At 39.6% G+C, this 27,716-nt stretch overlaps 1 protein-coding gene across 3 annotated transcripts in view; it reads right to left on the bottom strand.

Annotated features, from left to right (window-relative positions):
• SLC66A2 (solute carrier family 66 member 2) overlaps positions 1-27,716 on the bottom strand; it is a 94,646-nt gene that overhangs the window by 29,788 nt on the left and 37,142 nt on the right. For 2 of the 3 annotated variants that reach the window (XM_056521367.1, XM_056521368.1), the window contains exons 4-5: positions 24,256-24,309; positions 3,809-4,025 (exon numbers count right to left, since the gene is read on the bottom strand). In XM_056521367.1, coding sequence (XP_056377342.1) covers positions 3,809-4,025; positions 24,256-24,309 — 271 coding nt within the window. The remainder of the gene's footprint in view (positions 1-3,808; positions 4,026-24,255; positions 24,310-27,716) is intronic. The other variant, XM_056521369.1, reaches the window with a different exon arrangement.

Below are 27,716 nucleotides of genomic sequence, written 5' to 3'. Positions count from 1 at the left end.
GTCCAAACTTTCAGCAGCACCTCCTGTGTTCTCACTATTCCAGATCACTCTCCTTATGGGAGTTTAATACCGGTCAGAGTGCAGCAGCACAATTCACCATCACCTCCTTACTACCAGAGTCACACACCTAGGTGTTACAAAGCTGTACACCACGGTGTAACTACTCAACAGGTTAGTATATCACTTTGGTGTGGTGGAGGGTGCACACCAGCTGATATACGTTACAAGGGAGCACCATCTTTTTATCTCTCCAAATATCCTCCTATATAAAAAGAAGACGCACTGATCTGAATCTTTATTTTAGATGTTGGTGAAAGGCACTGCCCAAAGTCAATATCATGAAAATAAAAGTTGTGTTTTTATGATTATCTTTCTATGTAAAGTGTGTGTGTGTGTGTGTGTGTGTTGTGTATGTGTACTGCAACTTTTTTTTTAATCTCGAACACCAAACCTGGCTAAATAGTAGCAGTGGGCTAAAAATTTACCTCAACCAATGGTAGCCATTTCCAATACTACCAATAAATAATTCTTCTATTACTCTCTTAGCAATGCCATCTCTAAGATGACAACACTGAGAACCCAGGGCACGAGGACAGATATTATGGGTGATTAACTGGTAGCCAGAGTTAATCTACCGTCTCCATTTATGTCAACATCATTTTATAAAAAATAAAAACAACCTTGGAAGAAAGGGCTATACTCTATATTGCATTTGCAGTCTCAAGTTATAAATTATGTCAGTTTATCAATGACAGAGTGAAAAGTATCCCCATTAACTTGGTTAAAGTTACCTTGGAATCAGATGGAAGAAGGTGGTGTATGGAGGTCTGACTTTCTCTAAGTTGCGGAGTGAACGTAAAAACCTATTCAAGGTGAAACTCAAGATCTTCAGTGTTCATGAACAAAGGAAATCTCTCTTCTAATCACCAGTGTCTTTGTCTCCCTAATGCCGGCTCATTAATGTTTCCTAACAAAGCACGAGTGACTTGAAAGACAGAAGGTCACATTAAGGATTAACGCTCCTGGGTGGTGTTATAAAGACTGTTTTTGAATGTGATGTGCTCACATATGCAAATTATGCAAATATCTTAAATTCACTTTGAACACAGCTCAGATATAACAGAGGACATTACAAAACAATCCAATAAAGTTTTCATCAAAAGGAAAACTCAACGTCTCCTCTTCTGTTTAACTCCTTACGGACACAAGCCTATTTTCATTTTTTCATCCTTGCCATACATTTTTTTCACTTAGCATAGCTATATGAAGACATGTAACTGTATTCTGAGGGTCAGTAGAACTACTGCAATTCTACATTTATCTAGTTTTTTTTTTCTTTACTATAAAAGAAACAAAACTGGGTGTTACTCAATTGTGGCTTCTATCACTTTTTTTTTTTTTTTTTTTAAACCTTTCAGTCTATGGAGGTCTGTAGGGGCTAATTTTCTGTGTGGTGAAATGTTTTTATTGTTAATGTTTCACAAATATGTTTCACAAATATTCTGATCACAATTTTTTTCCATGTTTCCATGTATGTGTCTGCATAGTTTTTTCCCCATTGTATAAAAAAAAAAAGGAAACTCTGCTTTTAAACATAGAAAGAGAGGAGATAGGAGTATTCAGTAAACACACACCAGTGTAAAAATCGCAGGATTTAAGGCGCATAGGGTTTTTGATAAATCCAGGTGCTTGGAGCGAAGGACGCCCATGCTGCACATCTGTGCAAGGCACAGCCCACACTGACACCCCCCCCACCAAGAAAGTCAATGGGCAATTTAGTCCGTGGAACAGCATAAAGCTATAGCATAAAGTTGCATATGCCAAGTGGTTTTGTTTTATATGTATGTCTGATTATTGACATAAGGAGCACAGTTTTGTAACTTCTGGACCAACGATTATCATGCAGCAATATTTTTTATACTACTTATGCATTACATTTTTATCATTAATACTTTGAGGACTTTTGTTTAAAAATAATTATTATACATGAAAAAAACTGCTAAAAGGACAGACAGAAAATGGTAAGAAAAAAAATTTGAAACAAGTGGTATTAAAGGATAAAAAGTGGGAGTGCAGAGAAAGCTTAGATAATGATACAAAGCAATCCACCAAGGGTGTGCAAATCACTATAGATTTTAGGAGCCAGTTAATGTAGTCCTTGAGTCAGACAGATATTTTTAGTAGCCAGGCCATACAAACTTCCAGAGAAATCAATATAAAAAACACCCAGTAGGTTAGATGCCCGCAGCAAGTTGCTGGCTCCAGGGTTTTGCCCAGCCCTGCCACACATAAACAATGTGACTCACATACCCATAAAATCTTCACTTTTCTGAAAATTCTCATTCTCTCACATTTATTGAGAATATATTTCCCAATGATCAATGGACTTATGTTACTATACAAACAAATACACATTTCATTTGTGATATACTAGTATGCTAGCAAAATTCTTATAATAAAAGAATAGGACCTCCAATGTTTCGACAGGATTCAAAGCGAAGGACACACAAGTAAAGGGATCTGAGGTTTATTCACGCAATATGCAACGCGTATGCCTGATGAAGCAGTCTCTGAAACGTGTTGCATCATGGGTGAATAAACCTCAGATCCCTTTACTTGTGTGTCCTGTGCTTTGAATCGCGTTGACACGTTGGAGGTCCTATTCTTTTGTTACATTGGTTTGGACGTGGAGCAGCTGCAGATGCCTTGCCATCATTGCCTTTTCCCATTGTTGCACTTGGTTGAGTGTAACTGGTTGCGGTAAGCGCTCTTTTTGTGTGCAATAACTGTATCACACTACGGAGCGCTGCCCGTCCTTTGTTTCAAATTTCTTTTGACCTAGGAATTTTATTCAATAACACTTCTTGAATGCAGCTATGTACTACTCATAAATGCAAAAGGATATAAGAAAATTTCACACTACATTACACAAAATCACAGCAGGTGTCACTAGGGGCAGAATGACGGAATGACTGTCAACTGTGAAGGTAATAGATGCAAAGTGTGCAGGATTACTTATGAAGACAACGCATGTCTGTCTATTTTTCCTAAATATGAGAATCATTGGGTGATGCAGTGGTGAGAGATACATGACTATCCTGGCATCCCGATTAGCAAAGCTGGCTGGTACACCAATTGATCACAAAAAGGTCTCAAATGAAACACTTTCTTTACGGTTAGGTTTGCATTAGAAAGTGGTTGTATCTCTGTGGTATAAGCAAGCATACTGGCAGATAGGAAAGTTGATTTATACTGCAACATATTAACAGTATTAACAGTGTTCTATTTAATTTAATAGACTGAACTCAGTCTATCAGAGGCTACATTTGGTCTATTTCTTGACAGAGCCAAAAGCACAGCTGACCATGCTTTTGAGTCCATTTTTTGGAAGCCAGAACAGTCAATAGCAAACTACATTTAATCCGTTAATGTGAATAGCATGCTGCGGCATACAATGGCAAATCCTTCTGCCCATATGCAGACATTCTAGTAAAACCTAACTTAACTATTCAAGTATTAAAGCTATATATAAGACTAATGTCAAAGAAGTGTAATAGTGGCACACTTTTTGCTTCCGAATTAGGACCATACGTCGTAGGGCCAGGCAATTAATCCAATTATTTGATTAACTGCCCACTCAGTGCAGCACAATTCAGTAATAACTGCCCAGCACTACCCCCTGACCTGACCGCAGGTCTAATGACCAAAATAATAGCATCAAGGGGATGCTTTCAGTTCGGGTCATTTGACCCACGGTTGGGGCATGGAAGCTATCCTAACTATATTAAATAGGAGACATAACACTTACCTCATTCCTTCAGTTGAGTTATTCTGACGATTCCTATAGAGCTGAGGAACTCCCAGCATTGCCTCAGTAAACACTGCAAGAAAGCCCAGGGTTTCTACATAGAGCACAGAGTCCAGCGATAGATAGGTGATGTAACCAGTCACTGCAGTAAATGCCAGCACACACTGCATATAGTCTGTAAATCTGCTCCAGTGCCAGAAGTAGTTCATATCGAAGTCTACAAAAGAAAAAAAAAAAAACATTAGATTCTTCAAAGTACCACATAACCTATAACATAGCCACATGTCTTGGAACATTATGGCATGCTGAGAACTATTTTGGATTCTATTTTATATATTTTTAAAGGATAGTGTATGAAAAAGAAGGTATGAGAACACAACTGTACATTGTGATGGAGTACAATGACACTGCAGATGCAGATACATTCTCTATTACACTAATGGGGCCCTTGACTCTATCCAGGGATCCCAAATTCATCTCAGTGACCGGTGTCCCGACCCATTTCCTATTTGCATATGCATGGTCTCTGTCTATTGTAGCCTATGGTACTTGACTATTGATCTGGAGCTTATTGTTCAGTTCTTTTAACTGTAGGTCAGTTGTGTATACCCACCTGCACAGGATTTGAAGCTGCCTATAAAAATGTTGCAGATTTAAATTGAAATTAAATGATTGAACAAAGCATTAAATCTGCGGTCTTAAATCCTGTGCATCAAATACACGCAGAATACTGTACATGTGAATAGATCCCTAAAGTGTTTGAAACTTTGATTTTAAGTTTAGTTGAAATCTAACTACAGCTCCTGTGAAGACAAACACATTGGCCCTGATTTACTATTGTAAACCCAACATGTTTTGTCGGGTTGTGGGCTAAAATTTGAGCCAGAATTGAAAAAAAAAAAACAACCACTCCATTTTACTCCAAAACCTGAAAAAAAGTGTGGTCATCGTGAAAGGGGGCATGGTCACAGAAAAGGGGGAGTGTCAGACATTTTCAAAAAATGACAACATATTTACTAAGGTTTCCACAGAAAATGTGGTGGATTTGAGCTCTGGAAACCCCTCCCCTCGCCAGCTCAAAGCAAAAATATAGGAAAAAGTGCAAAATGTAGGCAAACATTAGTAAATACCAGAAAATATCGGTAAAACCCAACAAAGGAAACTACACTCTAGTCTTAGTAAATCAGGCCCATTGAGTTGTATGAAATGCTGTGGATTGCCCAACGTAAGTGGTAGAAGGAAAGATGCGAAAATACGGTGGTCCCTCAAGTTACAAATTTCATTGGTTCTAGGATGACCATTGTAAGTGGAGTAATTGGTTCTAAAGCCCACAAGAGAGAAAAGATTAAAGAAAAATAGCTCAGCAAGTATCTTAGTACACAGGGTGCTGCTAAGTATATCAATATACATAATACCACTTTAAAGAAAAAGGAGATATACCAAAAACGTGCACATTCACTATAGAAATACAATTAGAGATGTAATTTTATTTTATTAATTCAACACACATGATTAAAGCAAACCAAGGACATAAAAATCATTAAAAAGGCACAAAGACCACTCCACAACAGGGGAGACCCCCTAGAGAAAGAGGGATACCACTCCCGGGACACCCACACAATAAACAACATAATTGATGAAGTCACATAGCCCTTAAAGTCACAGAATAAAGTGCATAATCGCAGATAAACACTCCCCCAGTTATATAGGCTACTAATAATACAACCTGTAATAGCGCCAAAAGGTAAAGCGTGCGACCTGGTAGAACTGAGAGAGATGGGCTAGAGACAAGAGATGGAGAATGGACAGGTGGGTGTACATCTGTATATTGTGCGGGTGTCCCGGGAGTGAAAGCCACCTTTCTCTAAGGGGTCCCCCCTGTTGTGGAGTGGCCTTTGTGCCTTTTTAATGGTTTTTATGTCCTTGGTTTGCTTTAATCATGTGTGTTAAATAAAATAAAACTATGTCTCTAATTGTATTTCTATAGTGTTTCTTTAAAGTGGTATTAATATGTGCAATTCTGTGAAAAGTGAGAGGTTCATTACACAATGCAAACATAACAGGGGATCAGTTGCTTGATAAATCAAATTACATAGGGCAGACTGTAAAAAGCTACCAGGTATTACTAGGATTTTGTTTCTGCAACTATGATTTCTAATAGAAAAACCTCAGAACAAATATCAAAAAAGCATTTCACGTCAATAGACTTCTACATCTGTTCTCTCTACTCATTATTTGGCATTATTTATTGCATAAGCTGTTATTTGAGAACTGGAGATTGTGTCTCAGAATGCAATATCCTGAAAATGACAAAAGACGAGGTCATCTCTCAAATGACCGATGCGCCCAAAACATGAGGAGTGGTATTTATTCTGATCAACGAAACCATTGAAAATCCATCTGTAAGATGCCATTTTTAATTAAACTAAAAAAAGGCGGAGATGATCCCAATGCAGCAAATAACTTGTGGCATTTCAGGAAATAATGTCGTGTCAATTATTTGCCTCCTGATAAGTCCCATAGGTTAGAGAAGAGAGGTCTGTGCAGGGATTCCATCGACCATGTTCTTGTCAGTTTTACAGATAACATTCATTAAATCAGAACAGAATTTTATTCCAGGTCTTGTGTCCCAGCTGTATAGAGGAATGGTAAGTAGCCATAAGTTATACAACAGGTCTGAGTTACTCTCAGTAACCTGAATATCCTGCAGTTTTTCCTTCTTACATTTAAGTTCATGTGCTCCTATTGATCATTTCCCCTATTACCATAATCGTGGGGCTCCCCTCCTCAACCCTGCGCAGTGTTATCACCAAACACCATAGCACACAGGTTTGGACTGGCTGTCAGAGGATCCTCCGGTGGGCCAGCCCTGACAAAATGATTGGCCCCAGAGGTTAAACAAAAGACAGTCTTTATTCAGAGCCAATCACTTGCAATCAGAGTCTATGTATTAAAGGGGTACTCTGGCGAAAAACATCTTATTCCCTTATCCGAAGGATCCATGATCTGCGGCGCGGCACCCCGGTCATCCATGCACCCCACTCCGTGCCAGATGACTGGCGACTACAGCCTCCACACCCCCATATTCATGTCTATGGGAGGAGGCCCCATGGCTATGTACTAGTCATCACGCCCCCCCCCCCCAATAGACATGAGGGGGCGTGGCATGACGTCTCGAACATGGAAGCTCCAAGCTTACATGTTCCAGTGCCGCCGAAGCTAGCCCGGACATCGCGGCAGGAACCCCGCGATCAGACATCTTATCCCCTATCCATTGGATTTTTCGTTTTACCCCTTTAAGGTAGATTCACATGCTTGTGTGCAGCTGCTGCAACAAAACTAAAGCTTCCATGTGGTAGCAGAACTTGTTTTGTACTGAATGAATGTGGGATCTCGAGATCACTTCCTTTTGGAAAGTGATTCATTGTTTTTGTTGTTCTTTTTTGGCTAGAAATAGTCAAACATATACCCTAAACGTGCTTTCAAATTCACATAAATAGAGCAACTAGTGAGAGGTTCTAAATCTGGATAGAGATTTACTATGCCATTTCAATCCTTAGAATCGCTCGCGTAGACAGAGCGAAGAAAAATGTATAACCATCATGGGGAGCCATTGAGTCATAATATATATATATATATATATATATATATATATATATATATATATATATATATATATATATATATATATATGTCTAGTGGTATTTTACTCACAAAAGCTAATAAAGAGCGCAGTGGAGGCAAAAATGCTAAACCCTTTCATGCAGAGAATAAGCAGAAGTCATTGTGAAAAGTCCATATATATGCATGAATACAAATATTTTTGACCCTTGAGTAAAAAGGTGTGAATTATCTTCACTTTTCAAAAGAGCGGAAAAAAAATATGTTTTTTTTTTTGCATAATGGAAATGTTATGACTGCAATTGAACCTGAAATTACACCAATTTAGCTTTTCAATTTAACTCCCACAGACGGAACTTTTATATCTTCTATCTTTATTATAAACAACATACTTCATGAGTTCAGCAAAGTCTATCACAGGTTTTGTTTGTTAATATAAATAAATAAATAAATAAATAAATAAATGAAAAAGCGCAATTATATCTTTTGTTATACAAAAGTTTTGTTGTTAAGCTAAACAGAAAGAATTTTTTTTACTTGGGTGGTTTAAAATTCAGTACAACATTTAAAGAAGTGTTTGCTCTCTATGTTTTAGATGCTTTCTTTGATTGGCTCCTGTCTACAAAAAAGTACAAAGCAATCCTATTACTATGACACTGAAGGTCATTGTAAATACCCGTGTACAAAAAGATTTTTATGTAGAGACCCCTTTATCAAGAAAACGGACCACTGTGACCTAGGAGGTTTGTAAGTCTTCTAGTTCTAGTATGGCTCCTGATATCTAACTTACATTTTATGTCCCAGAATGCTCTGCACAATACAACATTATGATTATCCAATGGCCTTTTTTTTTTTTTTTGGGGGGGGGGGGGGTGTTGTGGAATATTGATATTACAGTAGCAATATATCTTAGGAGTGCACCAGTTACAGTACAAAGGGTTCAGTGTATTTTCAAATCCAACTTCAGCGAAAATTTGTCAAAACACATGTGGGGTGTAAAGGCTCACTGTGCCCCTTGTTACATTCCTTAAAGAATGTAGTTTCCCCAAATAGTGTGTCATGTGGGCGTTTTCTTGCTGTTATGGCACCAGGGGGGCTTCCTAAATGCAACATACCCCCCAAAAAACCATTTCAGCAAAATTCGCTCTCCAAAAGCCCAATGTCACTCCTTCCCTTCTGGACCCTCTAGTGCACTTTACATCCCCATATGACGTATTTCCTTACTCCAGAGAGATGGAGTAACAAATTTTGGAGGACATTTTTTCCCATTACCCCTTGTGAAAATGAAACATTTGGGGTAACAAGCATTTTAGTGAGAAATTTTTTTCTTCATTTTTACGTCCCAATTTAACTCAAGTTTGTCAATCACCTGTAGGGTGTTAAGGCTCACTATACCCCTTGTTACGTTCCTTGAGGGGTGTAAGCCATGTGTTTTTTTTTGTGTTTTTTTGCTATTCTGGCACCAAAGTGGCTTCCTAAATGCGACATGCCCCCCAAAACCATTTCAGCGAAATTTTCTCTCCAAAAGCCCAACGTTGCTCCTTCTGTTCCAAGACCTGTAGTGCACCAGCAGAGTACTTTACATCCACATATGGGGCATTTCCTTATTCAGGAAAAATTGGGCTTCACATTTTGGGGTCCATTTACTCCTATTAACCTATGTGAAAATGAAAAATTTGGAGGAGTAACACCATAATTTGAGTGTTAAAAAAAACTAAACATTTTTTCATTTTCACGTCCAGCTTCAACGCAAACTTGTCAAACACTTGTGAGGTGTTAACGCTCACTGTACCCCTTGTTACATTCCTTGAGGGGTGTAGTTTCCCAAATAGTATGCCATGTGCAGGTTTTTCGCTGCTCTGGCACCATAGGGGCTTCCTAAATGCAACATTACTCCCAAAAACCAAGGCAGCAAAATTCGCCCTCCAAAATCCCACAGTTGCTCTTTCCCTCTTGAGCCATGTTGCGAGCCCACACAGCACTTAATGTCAACATGAGGTATTTCCATACTCGAGAGAAATTGGGTTATACCCCTTGTAAAAATGAAAAAAAAATTAGGTTACATGAATGATTTTTCTCCTCCACTTCTGCTGTTCCTGTGAAACACCTAAAGGGTTAACAAATTTTCTAAATGTCATTTTGAATACTTTGAGTGAGAAAATGACCCCATTATAGAAACTGCAAAGGCCCCTTAAATCCACTTTAAACTTAACTGGTCCCTGAAAAAAAAAAAATCGGATTTAAAAATTTTTGTGAAAATTTGGAAAATTGCTGCTATACTTTGAAGCCCTCTAATATCTTCAAAAAGTAAAACCATGCTAACTTCATGATGTCACCATAAAGTAGACATATTGTATATGGGAATTAGGGATCGACCGATTATCGGTATGGCCGATAATCATTTTGGGCATTATCGGTATCGGCAATTACCTTGCCGATAATGTCCCACCCCCCACCGCACCGCGTCGCACCCCCCCCAGCCCCATTGCCTCCCCCATCCCCGGTTTTATAATTACCTGTTCCTAGGGCCCACGCTACTTCTTGCTCCTGCTGCGTCCTGCGTTACGCTGTGCGCAATGACGAGTGACGTGACGTGCGCGACGTGACATCACCGTCAGTGCGCACAGTGACAGCTCAGGAGGACGCCACCGGAGCCAGATGTGGCGTGGACCCCGGGAACAGGTAATTATAAAACCGGGGATGGGGGAGGCAATGGGGCCGGTGACGGTGATAGGTCTCAGGACCCCCGGACAGGCAGGGGGAGAGAAGCTGGTGGCGGCGGCCTATGGCACCGCAAAAGCCACTGCAGTGCATTGATTTAAAGCGCCCGCTTTAAATCAATGATCTGCAGCGGTGTCGCGGGGGGATAAATAGCGGATAACTTATATCGGAATATCGGTATAAGTTACTGGCTATCGGCCCTACCCTCCACCGATTATTGGTATCGACCCTAAAAAAAACGATATCGGTCGATCCCTAATGGGAATCCATATATAATATATTTGGAATATCCATTTTCCTTACAGCAGAGAGCTTCAAAGTTAGAAAAATGCAAAATTTTCATGAAATTTTTGCATTTTTCCCCATGAAATGATGCAAGTATCGAAGAAAATTTACCACTATGTTAAAGTAGAATATGTCACGAAAAAACAATCTCGGAATCGAAATGAATGGTAAAAGCATCCCGGAGTTATTAATGCTTAAAGTGATAGTGGTCAGATTTTCAAAAAAAGGGCTCAATCCTTAACCCCTTAAGGACCAGGCCCATTTTGGCCTTAAAGGGTTACTTTTTTTATTTTTAAATCAACTGGTGCCAGAAAGTTAAACAGATTTGTAAATTACTTCTATTAAAAAATCGTAATCCTTCCTGTACTTATTAGCTGCTGAATACTACAGTCCAGAACAGCATATGTTTGCTATGGGGATTTCCTTTAACCCTGGACAGTTCCTAAAATGGACAGAGATGTCAGTAGAGAGCACTCTGGTCATGATGTCAGCAGACAGCTCTGTGTTTCAAAAAGAAAAGAATTTCCGCTGTAGTATTCAGCAGCTAATAAGTACAGGAAGGATTAAGATTTTTTAATAGAAGTAATTTACAAATCTGTTTAACTTTCTGGCACCAGTTGATTTAAATAAAAAAAAAAAAGTTTTCCACAGGAGTACCCCATTAAGGTGAAAATGGGCTGCGTCCTTAAGGGGTTAAAGCAGCAGCTTCCTGGACACACCCCTCACCATTTTACACACACACACACAAAGTCTCAGAATATCAGTCAAGCGAGACAAATGAGTATATAAAGACTACACTAACATTCTGCAAAGGAGTCCCAAAGGGGGCGAACACAATAATGAGGTCTGCATCTTATAGATTTGTTCTAAAATGCAGATTTTCACTCATTTAATAGCTACATGTAATTGGGAAATATTCCTGTGACACAAGGGAATATTGCCGAGCGTAATACAGGCACACATATTGAAATGCCTGGTTCTACTGCTCTGCTAAATAAAGCAAATTATTAAAAGTCATTAGGAATTATTGTATTTGGGGAAACACTAGTGGTATATTGCACAACAACAAAAACATTACAAATAAAAAGACTAGAACATACTTTAAGATGTTAAGGTCTCTTAAACATTCAGGATTGTACTGGCAGGCTGGAAACTACTAGACAGAGAGCAAACGGACATATAAGGTTAAACAAATCTGAATGGCAAGATACACTTCCAATAAAATATATATATACATAATAAATACGATTATATTCATTCATGCCCTCTCAATACAGAAAGGATTGTAAACTAGTTAAGAAAACCATATTTTTTTTTCCCTTTACGTTAAATCAGTGTTTCCCAACCAGTGTGCCTCCAGCATGCTTGAAGTTGTAGTTTTGCAATAGCTGGAGGCATGCAGGTTAAGAAACACTAAGTTAGCGAAAAGCGGTTTAAGATACCAAAAAAGCATTTCACTGGGAATGAAAGAGGAAGGTTTCCAGTGATATTTGATGGAGGTTAAAGGGGTATTCCAGGAAAAAAAACATTTATATATCAACTGGCTCCAGAAAGTTAAACAGATTTGTAAATTACTTCTATTAAAAAATTTTAATACTTCCAATAATTTTCAGCTGCTGAAGTTGAGTTTTTTTTTTTGTCTGACAACAGTGCTCTCTGCTGAGGTTTGCTATGGGGATCTGCTTCTACTCTGGACAGTTCCCGAGACAGGTGTCATCAGAGAGCACTTAGACAGAAAAGAAGCCCCGCCGGGGACCCGTACAGGAGATCACGAGGTGTCTAACACCGCAGGTTTCTTTAAAGAGTAGAAAACAAGCAGCATGACAGCTAACAAGGCTTTTAAAGGGTTTATCCACCATAAGGCGATTTTAGTACATACCTGGCAGACAGTAATGGACATGCTTAGGAAGGATCTGTCTTGGGGCTAAATGGCTATGTTGTGAGATTACCATAATACTGTGGCTAGCTTTTTGTGAACTTGTATTTCCAGTTTGACTTTTTTTTTTTTACTACAAATCCCACAATTCTATTTTCCTCCTTCCCAAACATCAGCCACCCCACCCATTGAAACAAATGAGCTGCAGACCTGTGGTTTTCAATCAGTGTGCCTCCAGCTGTTGCATTAGTTGCAGATTGATCCCTCCACCCATTGAAGCAGACAGGCCCCCTGTCATCAGCTGACTAGTGAGTCAGGTCTCGGCCACATTGCAAGCCGGGAAAAATCTGAGACAACAGTCATTATGTATGCTGGTAAAAATAAATAAATATTGGGGTGAAAATCACTGAAGAATTGTAAGAAAACTGTCACACACAGGTACAGACAATATATTATGAACTACACTCATTTTACAGCCCCTGTAGCATAGTCAAATAAAATAAAAATTCCCAGAATACCCCTTTAAGGGCAAGTTCACACGTGCATATTTTGCTGCTGATTCTCCTATCTATTGATTTCAATGGGTAGGAAAATCAGCAGAAGAAAATCTGCAACAAAATATGCAGGCGTGATCATACACTAAAAGGTACCATAAGCAGCAGAAGTCTGGATCACAAACAGCTGATTTTACCAGAGTAAGATTGCGCACAGATACTGAACATAAGGACATATTTTGGGATACAGTTAAGATATCGGTTTTGGATGTAGGAAAGCTTTAAGCACTGGAGATATCCAAGAGGAAACCTGAACGTACGACGTCCATTTTAGGACATAGTCAGTCGTAACTACATCACACGTCAGGCGAAACAGCGTCCCGCCTCCTCCCTCGGAACAATCTCAGTCAGGCGTCAGCCGCAACTCCATCCCCAGTCAGGCAAAACTGGTGCCAGAAAGTTAAACAGATTTGTAAATTACTACTATTAAAAAGTCTTAATCCATCCAGTACTTATTAGCTGCTGTATGCTCTAGAGGAAGTTATTTTCTTTTTGAGTTTCTTTTCTGTCTGATCGCAGTGCTCTTTGCTGACACCTCTGTCCAGGTCAGGAACCGTCCAGAGCAGAAGCAAACCTATCCTGTTTTGGACAGTTCCTGACATGGACAGAGGTGTCAGCATAGAGCACTGTGGTCAGACAGAAAATAAATTTAAAAAGAAAAGAACTTCCTATGTAGTATACAGCAGCTGATAAGTACTGGAAGGATTAAGATTTTTAAATAGAAGTAATTTACACAAAAAAAAAAAAAAAAAAACTTACTGTTACTCAGTACTTCAACCTGATCATGTACATGTAATTTTTATGTATCACTAATATTTCACTAAAAAATAACATTACAGCTGTTCAATTACTTTTTGATCTACCCAAAGAGAGGGGCGTGTCCCTCTCGCATGCACTGTGATGACTCCTCCCGCTCCCTTACTCTGCGGACTCACTGCTCTTCGAGGAGCATGACAGCCCTGCTCTGTAACTCTTTCCTCTCTGGTTTTATGCTGTACACACACACACACACACACACACACACACCGATTATTGGAGATTACCTGTACTCTACCAAAGACAATAAGGTGAGTGTATAACTTACATCTTCCTAAATTAGTGCAAAGGTTTAGTGCTAAAAGTGCAGTGGTGTTTTATGCCTACATTTTTCTGTACACAGTTTAATAGGTGGAGGTACAGTGTTTGGATAACTTTTTTTGCAGCAGTGTTGCCTTCAGCTGTGTGCCTACAGCTTTTGCAAAACTACAACTCCCAGCATGCCCAGACATCCTTTTACTGTCCATGAATGCTTGGAGTTGTAGTTTTGTAACAGCTGGAGGCACATGTTTGGTAAAACTGTGTTACAGCAGTGTTGCTGCAAGCTGTGTTCCTCCTGCAGCCTTGTCAATCAGCCATCTCGTGTCCATGACCTTTGGACATGTTCATGCTGCTGTGGGACTCAGTGTAAAATGTGAATTTTTTAAAGAAGTATATTTAAAAAAATATTTTGCCAAGATGTATACATGTAAACATATAAAAAGTTTTTATATCTGACAGTGCAGTGCCCATTTTGGCACCAGTTGATTTAAACAAAAAAAAAATTCCACCGGAGTACCCCTTTAAAGGCAACTATGGAGAAATTGACATTTAATGTTCACAGCTATCTGCCAGTAAATTCCATCCCATCCACTTCAGCATAGTTCTGGGACTGCTCTGGGTGCATTCTGCTGGAAGATTGTACATGTTCAAACTTCTGGGAAAATCCAATACCGCATCAGAATTTCTGTAATGTGCATCAAGCAGCAGACTTCCTTTGAGGCCAATACTGTGAACGGGTACTTAGGTTAAAGGAATTGATTTTCAGTCCCATCCATTTCTGTACTAAATAGTAACAGTTGCCTGCAGATGTACATTACCACAACAAATATATATTATATATTTATATATATATATATATATATATATATATATATATATATATATATATATATATATATATAGACAGAACATACCTTAAAAGTTTACATTACATAAACAAGAACAGTAAGTTCTGAACAATCTTACTAATTAACATGGATGCAATATATTACTTTAAAATGTAAGTAAATGTGTAGCCATCAAACTCTAGGCTTTGGGTGACCGCTCCACTATCACCCAGCTGACTTGATAAAAATATGAAGAGCTCCATCTAGTGGCTATAATTGTTATCTACATCTGCTTAATCAGTTGAGACAATTCCCTTGAATACATTATAAATATTCAATCTGAATGACTTAAAAATCCTACACCTATATCATAGATAAAAGGATAATAAAATAATAATAGATAAAAGGGTAATAGGGAAAAAAATAAAAATATGTATATGTTCTGAAGAGAAACCAGAGGATATCATAGCTAAGGGTAATATTTTATTTCACTTGTTGCTTTTTAAAGCCACTGATATTCCACAGACTGGCTACATACAAACTTGAGTTACACGAAGTTCTTTGTTTAACCTCTAAGTCCAGACATGAAAGTACCTTCAGAATTCTGCTGGACCCATGTTACCAAACAGTTAGTATTCTACTTCTCAGAAGGTATAAAATCTGGGAACTTGGACAACCGTGGCATAAAACTTGTCAGACAGTAAGGGCCTATTCACACGGGCGGAATTTCCGCAGGTGGGATTCTTCCTGAAATGAAAGCCCAATACACTTCTATGGGATTCTGCACTCCCGTTAATACTTTGCAAATCCTGTTTGCGGAAAAGCAGGATATCCGAAGTGTCAATGGGAGTGCGGAATCCCATAGCAGCGTATTGGTCTTTCATTTCAGGCCGAATTCCGCCCGTGTGAATAGGCCCTAAGAAAGGAGAATGGCCCAGTCAACGTTATATAATGTTCTACAAAAGGATAGCATATTAGGTCACAGTATAAAAAAGAAGTACATTAAATATATAAATAAAATAAAATGAATAAATAAGTTAGGGGAGCACAAAAAGGAAAAAAAAAAAGACAAAAAATAGACCCAAAGCTGCATAACTTTGTAAATATGTCTAATTAAAATTGTGCCCCGTATGCCAGTGATCGTGGACTTCCCAGCAGTGTATTCACATACACGAGTCCTTGTGAATGGTACCAGGATCTTCCCTTTGAAGTGCTATAGCAGATGGGGAATCACAACACTACAAACATCTTATAGGATTTAAGTAAAGCTCTATTTTGCATGAGTTGTAGCAAGGTCCCCAAGCACAAAACTAGGCTATCACAATCTATGGACCGATGTGTTCTCTATATATCCATGGCTATATTTCTCAAGGGAAAGCCATTGTAGCGAAAACACGTTCGGGGTTAGGAGGTGAGTGGCGCTCCTCATGTGCCTGGGTCATGTATATTTTAGGATTCAGTTATCATGCTTAGTGATGTTCCTGCACTTCTATGCTAGTGATACATATTGTTATGGGTCATATACATCTTCTCACGTAGTAGTTCTATTCTGTTTTGACTTTGCATTTTCTTGCTGGTGGTATATACCATTATATGCCATGCTTTACAAATATGTATGATCCATACCCAGCTTAAAAATATCCTTATGTATGGATTTTTTCTCTACTGTTACCTATTTTTTAGCGCCACCATCCTCTTCTCTTCTGCCTGATTTTCTATTGTACCCACTTTTTGTAAATGTCTTTTAATCTATGATTTTAGATTTTGTTACATATTAATAAAGATTTTGTTTTTTATATATTATAATTTATCAGTATGGTCCTTTTTTTGGTGTTGATATCCATGGCTATAGGCAGTGCCTATGTATGGTGGTCATTTGTATGTAAACTCATATGTCCAAACAGAGAGGTCTAAGAGATCGAATGCAAAATTAGCTTTATTCCCAAAACCCCTACAACTATGGAGGGAATTTAACAAGAAACATATGCCAGTTTTTTTTTAGCATTTAGGGTACGTTCCCACACGGCGTATTTTGCTGCGTATTTGGTGCTGCGTATTTTCCTACCCATTGACTTCAACAGAGAAAATAAAATAGGCAGCAGCAAATACGCAGCAAATACGCCGTGTGGGAATGTACCCTAAAGAGTCAAAAATGTTTGTACAAGCCTTATTTTGCTTAAACATTTGTGACTTTTCTGTTTTTCAGTCAATTTTGCACCATCTCAGCCAAAGGGCATGGTTTACCTGTTGTGAGTGTTATGCCGCATTTTTATTTGCAGATTTTTAAAAGACATGCATTTTTGGTGCAATTCACTCAATAAGTGGCAAACAAAGCACCAGTCAAAAACGGCATTGGAAAAACAAGACAATATGATAAATTTTGCACAACTGAAACTTCCATAAGGAGAAAGTGCAAGCACAAAACAAATGTGTGAAAAAGTCCTAAATGATTAATTCCCCCCCCCCCCCCCCCATTACGTGCAGTGAGAAAGTTGTGACTTTACTGCCCAGAAAGCATGTATTTCCCAGACTTTGAGATTGGCACAGATATCTAGCTGTGCACTTGCTGACTTCTCAGTGGATATAGATGTCACATCACGAGTCTTGCTTTGTGATGCAGAAAAAGCAGACTGGGCAATTTTCTTCTGAGAGCAGCGAGTGTAAAGACATGGAGAGCTCTGCTGTGCTTGTACGAGAGACAAGTCCTGTGATTGTCTACAAGAGCCGGCCCTTTAATCTCTCTCTTATTGTATATAATTGCCTGCAGGCTTGTATTACATCTCAAAGTAAATGAGTTCAGCTTTCAGGTGCCCTGGTGGGCTGGAAAAGGTGGATACAGTCCTAGGAAAGAGTCTCCTAGGACTGTATCCACCTTTTCCAGCCCACGGGAGCACCTGAAAGCTGAACTCATTTATGCAGGATAAGTCATAAACTGCCGAGCCGAGAAGTTCGTGACGAATCAAATTTACTGTAAGTTCGCTCATCTCTAAATACAATACTGAAAACAGGCCTTCTCCAAAACAAAGAAACAAGGACAATTTCAGGGTACAACATAATTGGTATAGGAAAGCAATGAGATTTTATACTGAAACTACTATAAGCTACTAAGGATTTCCTTATGACAACAAAAAGAACATGGCAAAAATTTTGTATTTTTCAAGCACATTCTGAGGAGTTAGATTTTTCCATAAAAAACAAAAACAAAAAAAAATACACAAACTAGAGGTTGATAATACTGCCCTCTTGTGGAAAACTAAAATTATAGACTAAAATAATATGGCAAATACAAATTGTCGTACTTAGGTTCCTTGATGCATGAACTGATATTATTAACCTCTTCAATGGCCTAGCTTGAACATTATAGTATGTCTGGCAAGTGCTACTTATGTATAAAAGGGAAATAATGGGTTATCAAGATGACAGCCACATAATGGCCCCGATTAAAATATACAGTGGTCCCTCAACATACGATGTTAATCTGTTCCAAACGGACCATAGTTTGTTGAAACCATCGTATGTTGAGGGATCCGTGCAATGTAAAGTATAGGACAGTGGTCTACAACCTGCGGCCCTCCAGATGTTGCAAAACTACAACATCCAGCATGCCCGGACAGCCAACGGCTGTCCGGGCATGCTGGAAGTTGTAGTTTTGCAACATCTGGAGGTCCGCAGGTTGAAGACCACTGGTTTGGAGGTTATACTCGCATATCCCCGCCGCTCTGGAACGTCACCACTGCCCTGGATGTCGCCGTCCATCGCTGTCGCCGCATCCCCAGGGTGTCCCCGACGTTCCGGCAAGGCCTCTGCTTCCCCGGCATCCTCGCTCTCCGTCGCCGTCATTACGCACGCCACTCCTATTGGATGACGGGACGGCGTGCGCAGCGACGTGATGATGATGATGATGATGGAGAGCGCCGACGATGCAGGGGATGCCGAAGATGATGCGCCGGAGCCCCGAGGACAGGTAAGTGATCGTCAGCAGACCACACGGGGCACCGTAAACAGCTATCCGGTGCCAGTTGAAGCAGTCTGCGCTGCCGGATAGCCGTTTATGCGATGGCCCCGACATACAAAAGCATTGTATGTTGATGCTGCCTTCAACATGCGATGGCCTCTGAGAATCCATCGTATGTTGAAATGATCGTATGTCGGGGCCATCGTAGGAGGGGGGGGATCACTGTATAAGGGAATAACTGGAGAGATGTTGCCCACAACACAGATCAGGTTTCACTTTACCAGGGCTTGTTAACCCCTTAAGGACCCAGGTTTTTTCCGTTTTTGCACTTTCATTTTTTCCTCCTTACCTTTAAAAAATCATAACACTTTCAATTTTGCACCTTAAAATCCATATGATGGCTTTTTTTTGCACCACGAATTCTACTTTGTAATGACGTCAGTAATTTTACCCAAAAATCTATGATGAAACGGAGAAAAAAAAATTGAAGAAATAAAAACACAATTTTGTCATTTTTTGGGGCTTCCGTTTCTACGCAGTACATTTTTCGGTAAAAATAACACCTTATCTTTATTCTGTAGGTCCATATGATTAAAATGATCTACTTATATAGGTTTGATTTTGTCGTACTTCTTCGAAAATTTATACGTTTAAATTTGTCAATTTTTCCGCGTACCAGGCGGTATGAGGGCTCATTGTTTGCACCATGATCTGAAGTTTTTATCAGTACCATTTTTGTATTGATTGGACTTTTTTTTATTGCTTTTTATACATTTTTTCCCCCCCATGATATAAAAAGTTACCAAAAATGCACTATTTTGGACTTTGGAATTTGTTTGCGCGTATGCCATTGACCTTGTGGTTTATCTAACTATATATATATATATATTTTTATAATTTGGACATTTCAACACGCGGCCATATTTTTATTTACACTTTTTTTTTATGGGAAAAGGGGGGTGATTCTTTTATCAGGGAAGGGGTTAAATGACCTTTAACTTTTTTTTCACTTTTTTTTTGCAATGTTATAGCCCCCATAGGAGACTATAACACAGCAAACACTGATCTTTTACATTGATCATTGTTATCCCATAGGATAACATTGATCAATGATTCTGTCGCTTGACTGCTCATGCCTGGATCTCAGGCACTGAGCAGTCATTCGGCGATCGGACACACAGGAGGAAGGTAGGGGCTCTCCCGGCTACAGTTTGTTCCAAATGCTGAGCAGCGGAGTACTCCTTTAAATGCCTTTGTCCACATTAGTGAAACGTTTAAGCACAGTGGATTAGAAAGAAAATTGTACTGTAATAAAAATCCCGACTACAGAAAGTCTATCCTGAGCATGTGCCCCTGGCACACATCCTGGCAGGAGAGCTCATGGTAATATATAGTCCTCTGACTCCAACCATCTGCTAACTGCAGTATGCCGAGCCATTAACACAACACAACATTGCAAAGTTCTGTGAAGCATAGAAAGCCCTTAACCAAGTCATGTTATTAATTCTAACCCGTGACACAGATATGAAAGGAATGGCACATTCAGGGACAACACGCTCCTGCTCTCCCTCATTAGTAAGTCGCTGCAAAGTGCATTTGTACGGTAATTAATATGCAGCCAAAGCAAGAGCTGAAGTGGTAATTATAAGAGGATGCATCTTATTGTTGTCTAACAATTGTCTAATATGTCTCCATTATAAATAAATCATACCCTCAATAAAGGAGAACCATTATGCAGAAAAAAATAATAATCAAACTTACATTAAGCCTTCTAAGACATAAGCTCCTGCACCTGCTGGTAGAACAGGTAAGTGATCATGGTGCCACCTGCACATAATGCATGTTTAACCTAAAGGCATTTTCACATAGGTCAGAGACGCTGTAGATTTCCATATGGCAACATTTTTTTTAGTACTAGTGACATAAAAAGGGATTTTATATTGAAGATAGATTTTAAAATCCATCAAATGGCAATTCATGTTGGGGCGGTGCTAAAGAGTACCCCTAAAAAGGTGCCAGAAAGTTAAAGGGGTACTCCGCCCCTAGACATCTTATCCCCTATGCAAAGGATAGGGGATAAGATGTCAGATCGCTGGGGTCCCGCTGCTGGGGACCCCCGGGATCTCCGCTGCTGCACCCCGCTATCATTACTGCACAGAGCACATTCGTTCTGTGGGTAATGACGGGCGATAAAGGGGCCGGATCATCGTGACGTCACGGCTCTGCCCCTCATGCCATCACGGCCTGCCCCCTTAATGCAAGTCTATGGGAGGGGAAGTGATGGCCGCCACACCCCCTCCCATAGACTTGTATTGAGGGGGCGGGCCGTGACATCACGAGAGGCGAAGCTGTGACGTAACAATGCTCCGGCCCCTGTCATTACGCACAGAGCGAGTGTGCTCTGTGCTGTAATGATAGAGGGGTGCCTCAGCAGAGATCCAGGGGGTCCCCAGCAGCGGGACCCCAGCGATCTGACATCTTAACCCCTATCCTTTGGATAGGGGATAAGATGCTAGGGGCGGAGTACCCCTTTAAACAGATTTGTAAATTACTTCTATTTAAAAATCTTAATCCTTCCAGTACTTATCAGCTGCTGTATACTACAAAAGAAGTTCTTTTCTTTTTGAATTTCATTTCTGTCTGACCACAGTGATCTCTGCTGACACCTCTGTCCATTTTAGGAACTGTCCAGAGCATGATTGGTTTGCTATGGGGATTTGCTTGTACTCTGGACAGTTCCTAAAATGGACAGAGGTGTCAGCAGAGAGCACTGTGGTCAGATAGAAAAGAACTTCAAAAAGAAAAGAACTTCCGTGGAGAATACAGCAGCTGATAAGTACTGGAAGGATTAAGATTTTTTTTTTTAAATAGAAGTTATTTACAAATCTGTTAACTTTCTGACACCAGTTGATTTAAAAAAAAAATAAAAAAAAATTATTATTTAAGGACATGGCCCATTTAGGCCCTAAGGATCAGACCAATTTTAATTTTTAATTTTTATTAAGATTTTTTAATAGAAGTCATTTACAAGTCTGTTTAACTTTCTGGAGCCAGTTGATATATTAAAAAAAAAAAGTTTTTTTCCTGGATAACCCCTTTAAGGACCCATATGAGGGCTTGTTATTTGCGTGACCAATTGTACTTTGTAATGATATCTTCATCTGCAATTTTGTAACTTTTAGTTTTTTATGCAGTGCACTTAAAGGGTAGCTCCCACCATCACTTTTTTTCTTTTCTGTCCCTGCCTATTACCCATCTATCCCTAACCCCCTCCCTGCCTTTAATTTTTTTTTTTTACATATTAAAAATGCTTTTTTGTCTGCCTGGTAGTGTGCTCACTACCAGGCAGACTTCCCCAGCAGGCACCACGTCACTGATGCCTGCTGGGGCCGAAACTTCCGCCCGTAGTTCACCTATACAGGGTGCCTCCAGCTGTTTCCCCACTGCAACTCCCAGCTTGCCCTGACATCTATTGGCTGTCAGGGCATGCTGGGAGTTGTAGTGGGGAAACAACTGGAGGCACCCTGTATAGGTGAACACCGGAGCACATCACCCGCCGCGCAGCCCGCAAACCCCCCGCCCCCGGCCCGTCGCGCCACTCAACTCACTCCCCCTCCCTCTTAGTTCACCCAGAGTACCCCCTCCACAGCGCGCAGCCCGCAACCCCCCCCCGGCGCTCCGCTCAACCCACTACCCCTCAGTTCACCTATACAGTGTCCCTCCAGGCTTCCCCACTAAAACTCCCAGGGCATGCTGGGAGTTGTAGTGGGGGAACTGGAGGCATACTGTATAGGTGAACAGTATACATAATACAGTGAACATAATACTTTACCTTGTCCCCGAGCCTGCGCGCGTCTTCTTCCTTCAAAGCGCTCGCTCCCGCCTGTCTGATTGACAGGCGGGAGCGAGCACAGGAGTGATTGAATTTCAACTCGTTGCCAGGCTTCAACGAGTCGAAATTCAGTGGTGACGTCACTGCTGAATGCATTCGGCCACTAGGAGGGCGACCCCTAGTGGCCGAATTTAAAAGTGATTTTAAACTGTTTTAAAATCACTTTTTATTAAAGTATATTAGAGATATGTTGTAGTACTGAAGTACTACAACATATCAAATTTTTTTTTCATGACAGTGCCCATTTAATGATAAAATGATACATTATCTTTATTCTGTAGGTCAATGCAATTATAACAATATCCAATTCATATAGTTTTTCTATTATTGTACCAAAAAAAAAATCCCACAAAAACCAAAACCTTTTCTGACTCCTATACCGTAATTTTTCCGTATACAGGGCTGTATCATGGCTCACTTTTGCACCGTGATCTGCAGTTTTTATCAATACCATTTTTGCTTTGATGGGACTTTTTGATTGCTTTTTATATATTTTTTCTGACATATGATGTGATTAAAAAACATTTTTGGTGTTTGATTTTTTTTACGTTTATGCCGTTTATCGTGCGGGATTATAAACATTATGTTTTAATAGTTTGGACATTAGGCACACAGCAATACCAAATATGTAAAAAAAAATTGGTAAAATGGGAAAATGAGGGTCATTTATTATTTTTTTTTATTTGGGGAGAAGATTTTATATAATATACTCACTGTTCTGAAACGAGGACACAATAATGTACCTGCGTACCTTGTTCTTTAACAGGTTACTTGTGAGTTTTCCCTATAGACTTCAACGGAGTAGTCAAAATCCACCACAAATTCACAATAATGGTACTATAAAGGTCACATGCCCCTCACTCGCTGAGGATTATACACACTACAATCCACAGGTAAGCATCAAGTTTGCGTGCATGAAATGTGCACTTCTGTACACTTTTTAAAGCGTGGATTTCATGCGTGATAACTCACCAAAATACATGCTAGGAGAATACGGTACTTTCAGATATTTGTGTGTAAATCTGCCATCGGACACAGATAAGTGTTATAAGTTGGAATATCATTTTTAATTTATACTTTCTGCACTGAAAAAGCTCAGTGGTAAACATAACCAATGTGGTGAGTATTTGTTACTTTGGATTCACCACCATAAATACGGTGGAAACACTCAGAGTTCCATAATGTTTAGATCTATCATGTTTGCAAGCATAGGAGCTTTTAGTCCAAGAACCTTGCATAGTCTGTGATCGCCCTACAAAGTTTAAAAGCTTTTATTTCTTTTTACAAGGCCTTTATTTTTAGAAACTGAAAAAAAAAAAAAAAAGAAAAAAAGAATTATTTATTCACTGACCTCATTTTCCAACTCCCCACCCCCTTCCTAGGTCTAAATGCCATGTCAAGCAATGGCACAACCACATGGCCAATTTACACTGAGCCCATATATAGTAGCTATATTCTTAAAAGCATAAACAAGACCAGAAAGTGCATGTACTTAAAACACAAGCAAGTGGTAATGGTTATTCAGGAGTGAGATCTAAATAAATCGATGAAAAGGAGAAATTATGGAAGACTTTACACAGATAACAGCAGGACAGAAAGGGGTACATCCTCATGCAAGGTCAGTGCTGAGAGTACATACCCAGAAAGCATCTCTTGGGATGGGTTTTGAGTTCTTCATCTTTACTATCTAATGCTGAAAACATCAGAAGAAAAAGAAAAAAAGGAAGAAGAAAACAGAGCATTGATACAATGTTTAGAAACAACTTGTGGTTTCTTCCTTGTTCATGATTTAACACAACTTAAAAGGGTTATCCAGGAATGGAAAAACTGAGCTAATTTTGTTTTAAAAGACAGCTCCACATCTGTCCCAGGTTAGGTGTGGTATTACAACTTTGCTCCATTCACTTCAATGGAACGGAGCTGCAGAACCACACCCAACCTGAAGACAGACGGGGAGCAGTTCTTGAAAGAAAGTAGCTCTGATTTTCTATTCCTGCATAACCCCTTTAATAGAGAAGTAGGAATAACTAACACCCATTATTATACAACAGTATCCTAGTGGCTAGGTAGAAGATTTCACCGCAGGTAGCACAAGTAGCAGCAATGCCTCCTGTGCATATTGGAACTCCATAAAAACAAAAAACAAACACCAAGGGCAATCCCTTGTATAGGATCGGTGGGTGAGCGGGGTCTCAAGCAGTAAAAAAGACACGATCACCTGGAATGGTTGTGCAGATTGCAGGCACAACACTTACAAGAGCAAGGACATGGGATAAATGACCGGCTGCTGCGCCGGATAGAAGCGTGCAAATAGCTGATGGAACCAAGACGATAGAACGGGAAGCTTGTGTCCGCGCTGCCAGTGGAAGGAAGGGATTCAAACTTGAATTAAAGGGGTACTCCAGTGAAAACCTTTTTTCTTTTAAATCAACTGGTGGCAGAAAGTTAAACATATTTGCAAATTACTTCTATTAAAAAATCTTAATCCTTCCTGTATTTATTAGCGGAAAATCTGTTCTTTTTGGAATGCTCTCTGATGACATCACGAGAACAGTTCTCTCTGCTGACTTTATTATAATAATGCTTTATTTATTGTTGTCCTTAGTGGGATTTAAACCCAAGGCCCCAGCTCTGCAAGGCAGCAGTGCTAACCACTGAGCCACCATGCTGCCCTTAGAATACATCTGCTATGCATGGTTGCTAAAATGGACAGAGATGTCAGCAGAGAGCACTGTGCTCGTGATGTCATCAGTGTTCCAAAAAGAAAGGAATTTTCTCTGTAGCATTCAGCAGCTAATAAGTACTGGAAGGATTAAGATTTTTTAATAGAAGTAATTTACAAATATGTTTAACTTTCTGCCACCAGTTGATTTAAAAGAAAAAAAGGTTTTCACCGGAGTACCCCTTTAAGTAGGTACTGTTTATTTCAAACATGCAACGCGTTTCAAGGCCGTTTTGGACTTTTCCTCACTTTGAATCCCTTCCTTCCACTAGCACACCCGTTCTCTCTTCTTGGTTCCCTCAGCTATTACGGATCCATGTCCAATCACCCATTGAACTGGCTGATGTGATATTTGCTAGCTGTTTTGTCGTCTGCTACAAACTTTTCTATGCCAGCATTATAGCAGCCAATTCAGGAAACTTTATGTAAGCTCTTCTTTTTCCTTACTTTTCTGTCAAATCACAAAAGTACCTATCCCATTACTATGCCATAACATAGTGCACTAATCTGAACAGGCTTGTGGGCTGGAGGTTACTGATGCAATTGTTTTGCATGGTGCTTTGTAAGCAGAAAGGATTACAGCAAGGAAGGGGTAATATCACATTAGCAGTACTGATCTAAACAGTGAACTGTCGCTGCTGCTGAGGATTTTTACGGGGACAACATGCTACACAAAAGAAGGTGAACATGGTTAAGAAAAAGTTCAATCAACAAATGTGTTCAGTTGTTGAAGATACAATGGCCCTATTGCTAGTTTATTGGGTAGCACTTTAAAGAAAAATAAGATTTTTAATACCACTCTGTATATATAAATTGCATCAAGCATTGTAATTCAGATTGGGTATAAAAATCATCAACAATACAAGTTTTTAACTTTTTGAAAAAAAAAAAATTTATATATACAGTAGTCCCTCAAGTTACAATATTAATTGGTTCCAGGATGACCATTGTATGTTGAAACCATCGTATGTTGAGACCGGAACTCTATGGAAACCTGGTAATTGGTTCTGAAGCCACCAAAAAAGCATCCAAAAATAGGAAAAAGTGAGGATTAAAGAAAACTAAGTAGATAACTAATATAGATAAAGTAAGAAAGATCTACTGGGAGCTGTAAATCACTGTCTATTTCAGTGTTTCCCAAGCAGAGTGCCTCCAGATGTTGCAAAACTACAAATCCCAGCATGCCCGGACAGCCTTCGGCTGTCCGGGCATGCTGGGAGTTGTAGTTTTGGAACAGCGGGAGGCACCCTCTTTGGGAAACACTGGTCTATATAGAGGACAGGAGCTTTTTCAGGGTCCTGTACAGAACACAGTGGAAAATGGAGCCGTCCTCATCTGATGCCCAAAGGAGCAGCTAACCCTGGCAGAGGTTAAGAGTAGTACAGGACATGTAATACCTCCCTGTACTGTAGGGGGCGCTACCATACACCAGTCAGTGCATGCACTTTAGGAATACAGGGGTTTTACCAGTTCTTCCAGTCATTGGTCGGTTCTTCCAGTCATTGACGCGTTTCGCAGACTCCATAGCATTGTATGTTGAGTCTGGTTTCAAGTTACAATGGTCCAGAAAAGACCATTGTATGTTGAGGCCATTGTAAGTTAAGGGATCACTGTATGTATATATATATTTTTTTTTTTTGCAGGTTGTGTTTTTGTTTTCAAGGGAAGCCATGACTTTACCTTTCAGGCCCAGTGTGGACTCTGTGGAGGAGGCAGACTGACTCAGCTTGCATTCACATCCCACAGTACTAGCTAGTTCCTGCCTCTACTTCCTATGTTCTTTCCTGGTGTCTCTGCTGCTAGAGACAGAATTCTCGCAAACAGGCAGCAGAAAGTAATAACTGGGATAATGCAGGAAGATGAGAACTACAATACAATTTTAGGGTGAATAAAAATGATAAAACCTTATTCAACAATATTACTGACCCTCTAAAAAGCTTTGGGTAGTTTTCAGCTCTGAACTAAAAGGATGAAGAACTGGCAAAGATTCTAGGGTCTTTGTCAAAACTAACCCCAGTTAAAAATTCTGCATTGCGATGACATGAATTATTTCTGTGCATGAAAAAAAAAAAAGAAATAACACCAGAGAACGTCCGCTTCCATTGTACTGAAAGCACTAGAAAATCTGCATATGCAATATTATTTAAAAAATATTCTGTTAAATTCTAGGATGACGGCTACCAACACAAAGTCCAATAAACACCAGAGGGTTTTACCATAACTTATTGATATCAGTAATACACTCATTCGGGTAAAGCTTGTTATGGCAAGCACCTAAATCCTACAAATCACTTCCATATAGAAAAGATATCTCCTAGCAGGCAATGTTTCAATATCCTAATCAGACAAACTTATGTGCAGGTAAAAATAATGTTGTT

This window comes from Hyla sarda, chromosome 5 (genome assembly GCF_029499605.1).
Source record: "Hyla sarda isolate aHylSar1 chromosome 5, aHylSar1.hap1, whole genome shotgun sequence".
NCBI classification, from domain to species: domain Eukaryota; kingdom Metazoa; phylum Chordata; class Amphibia; order Anura; family Hylidae; genus Hyla; species Hyla sarda.
The sequence above is the reverse complement of the archived record's forward strand: the minus strand, read 5'-3'. Positions and strand labels throughout refer to the sequence as shown.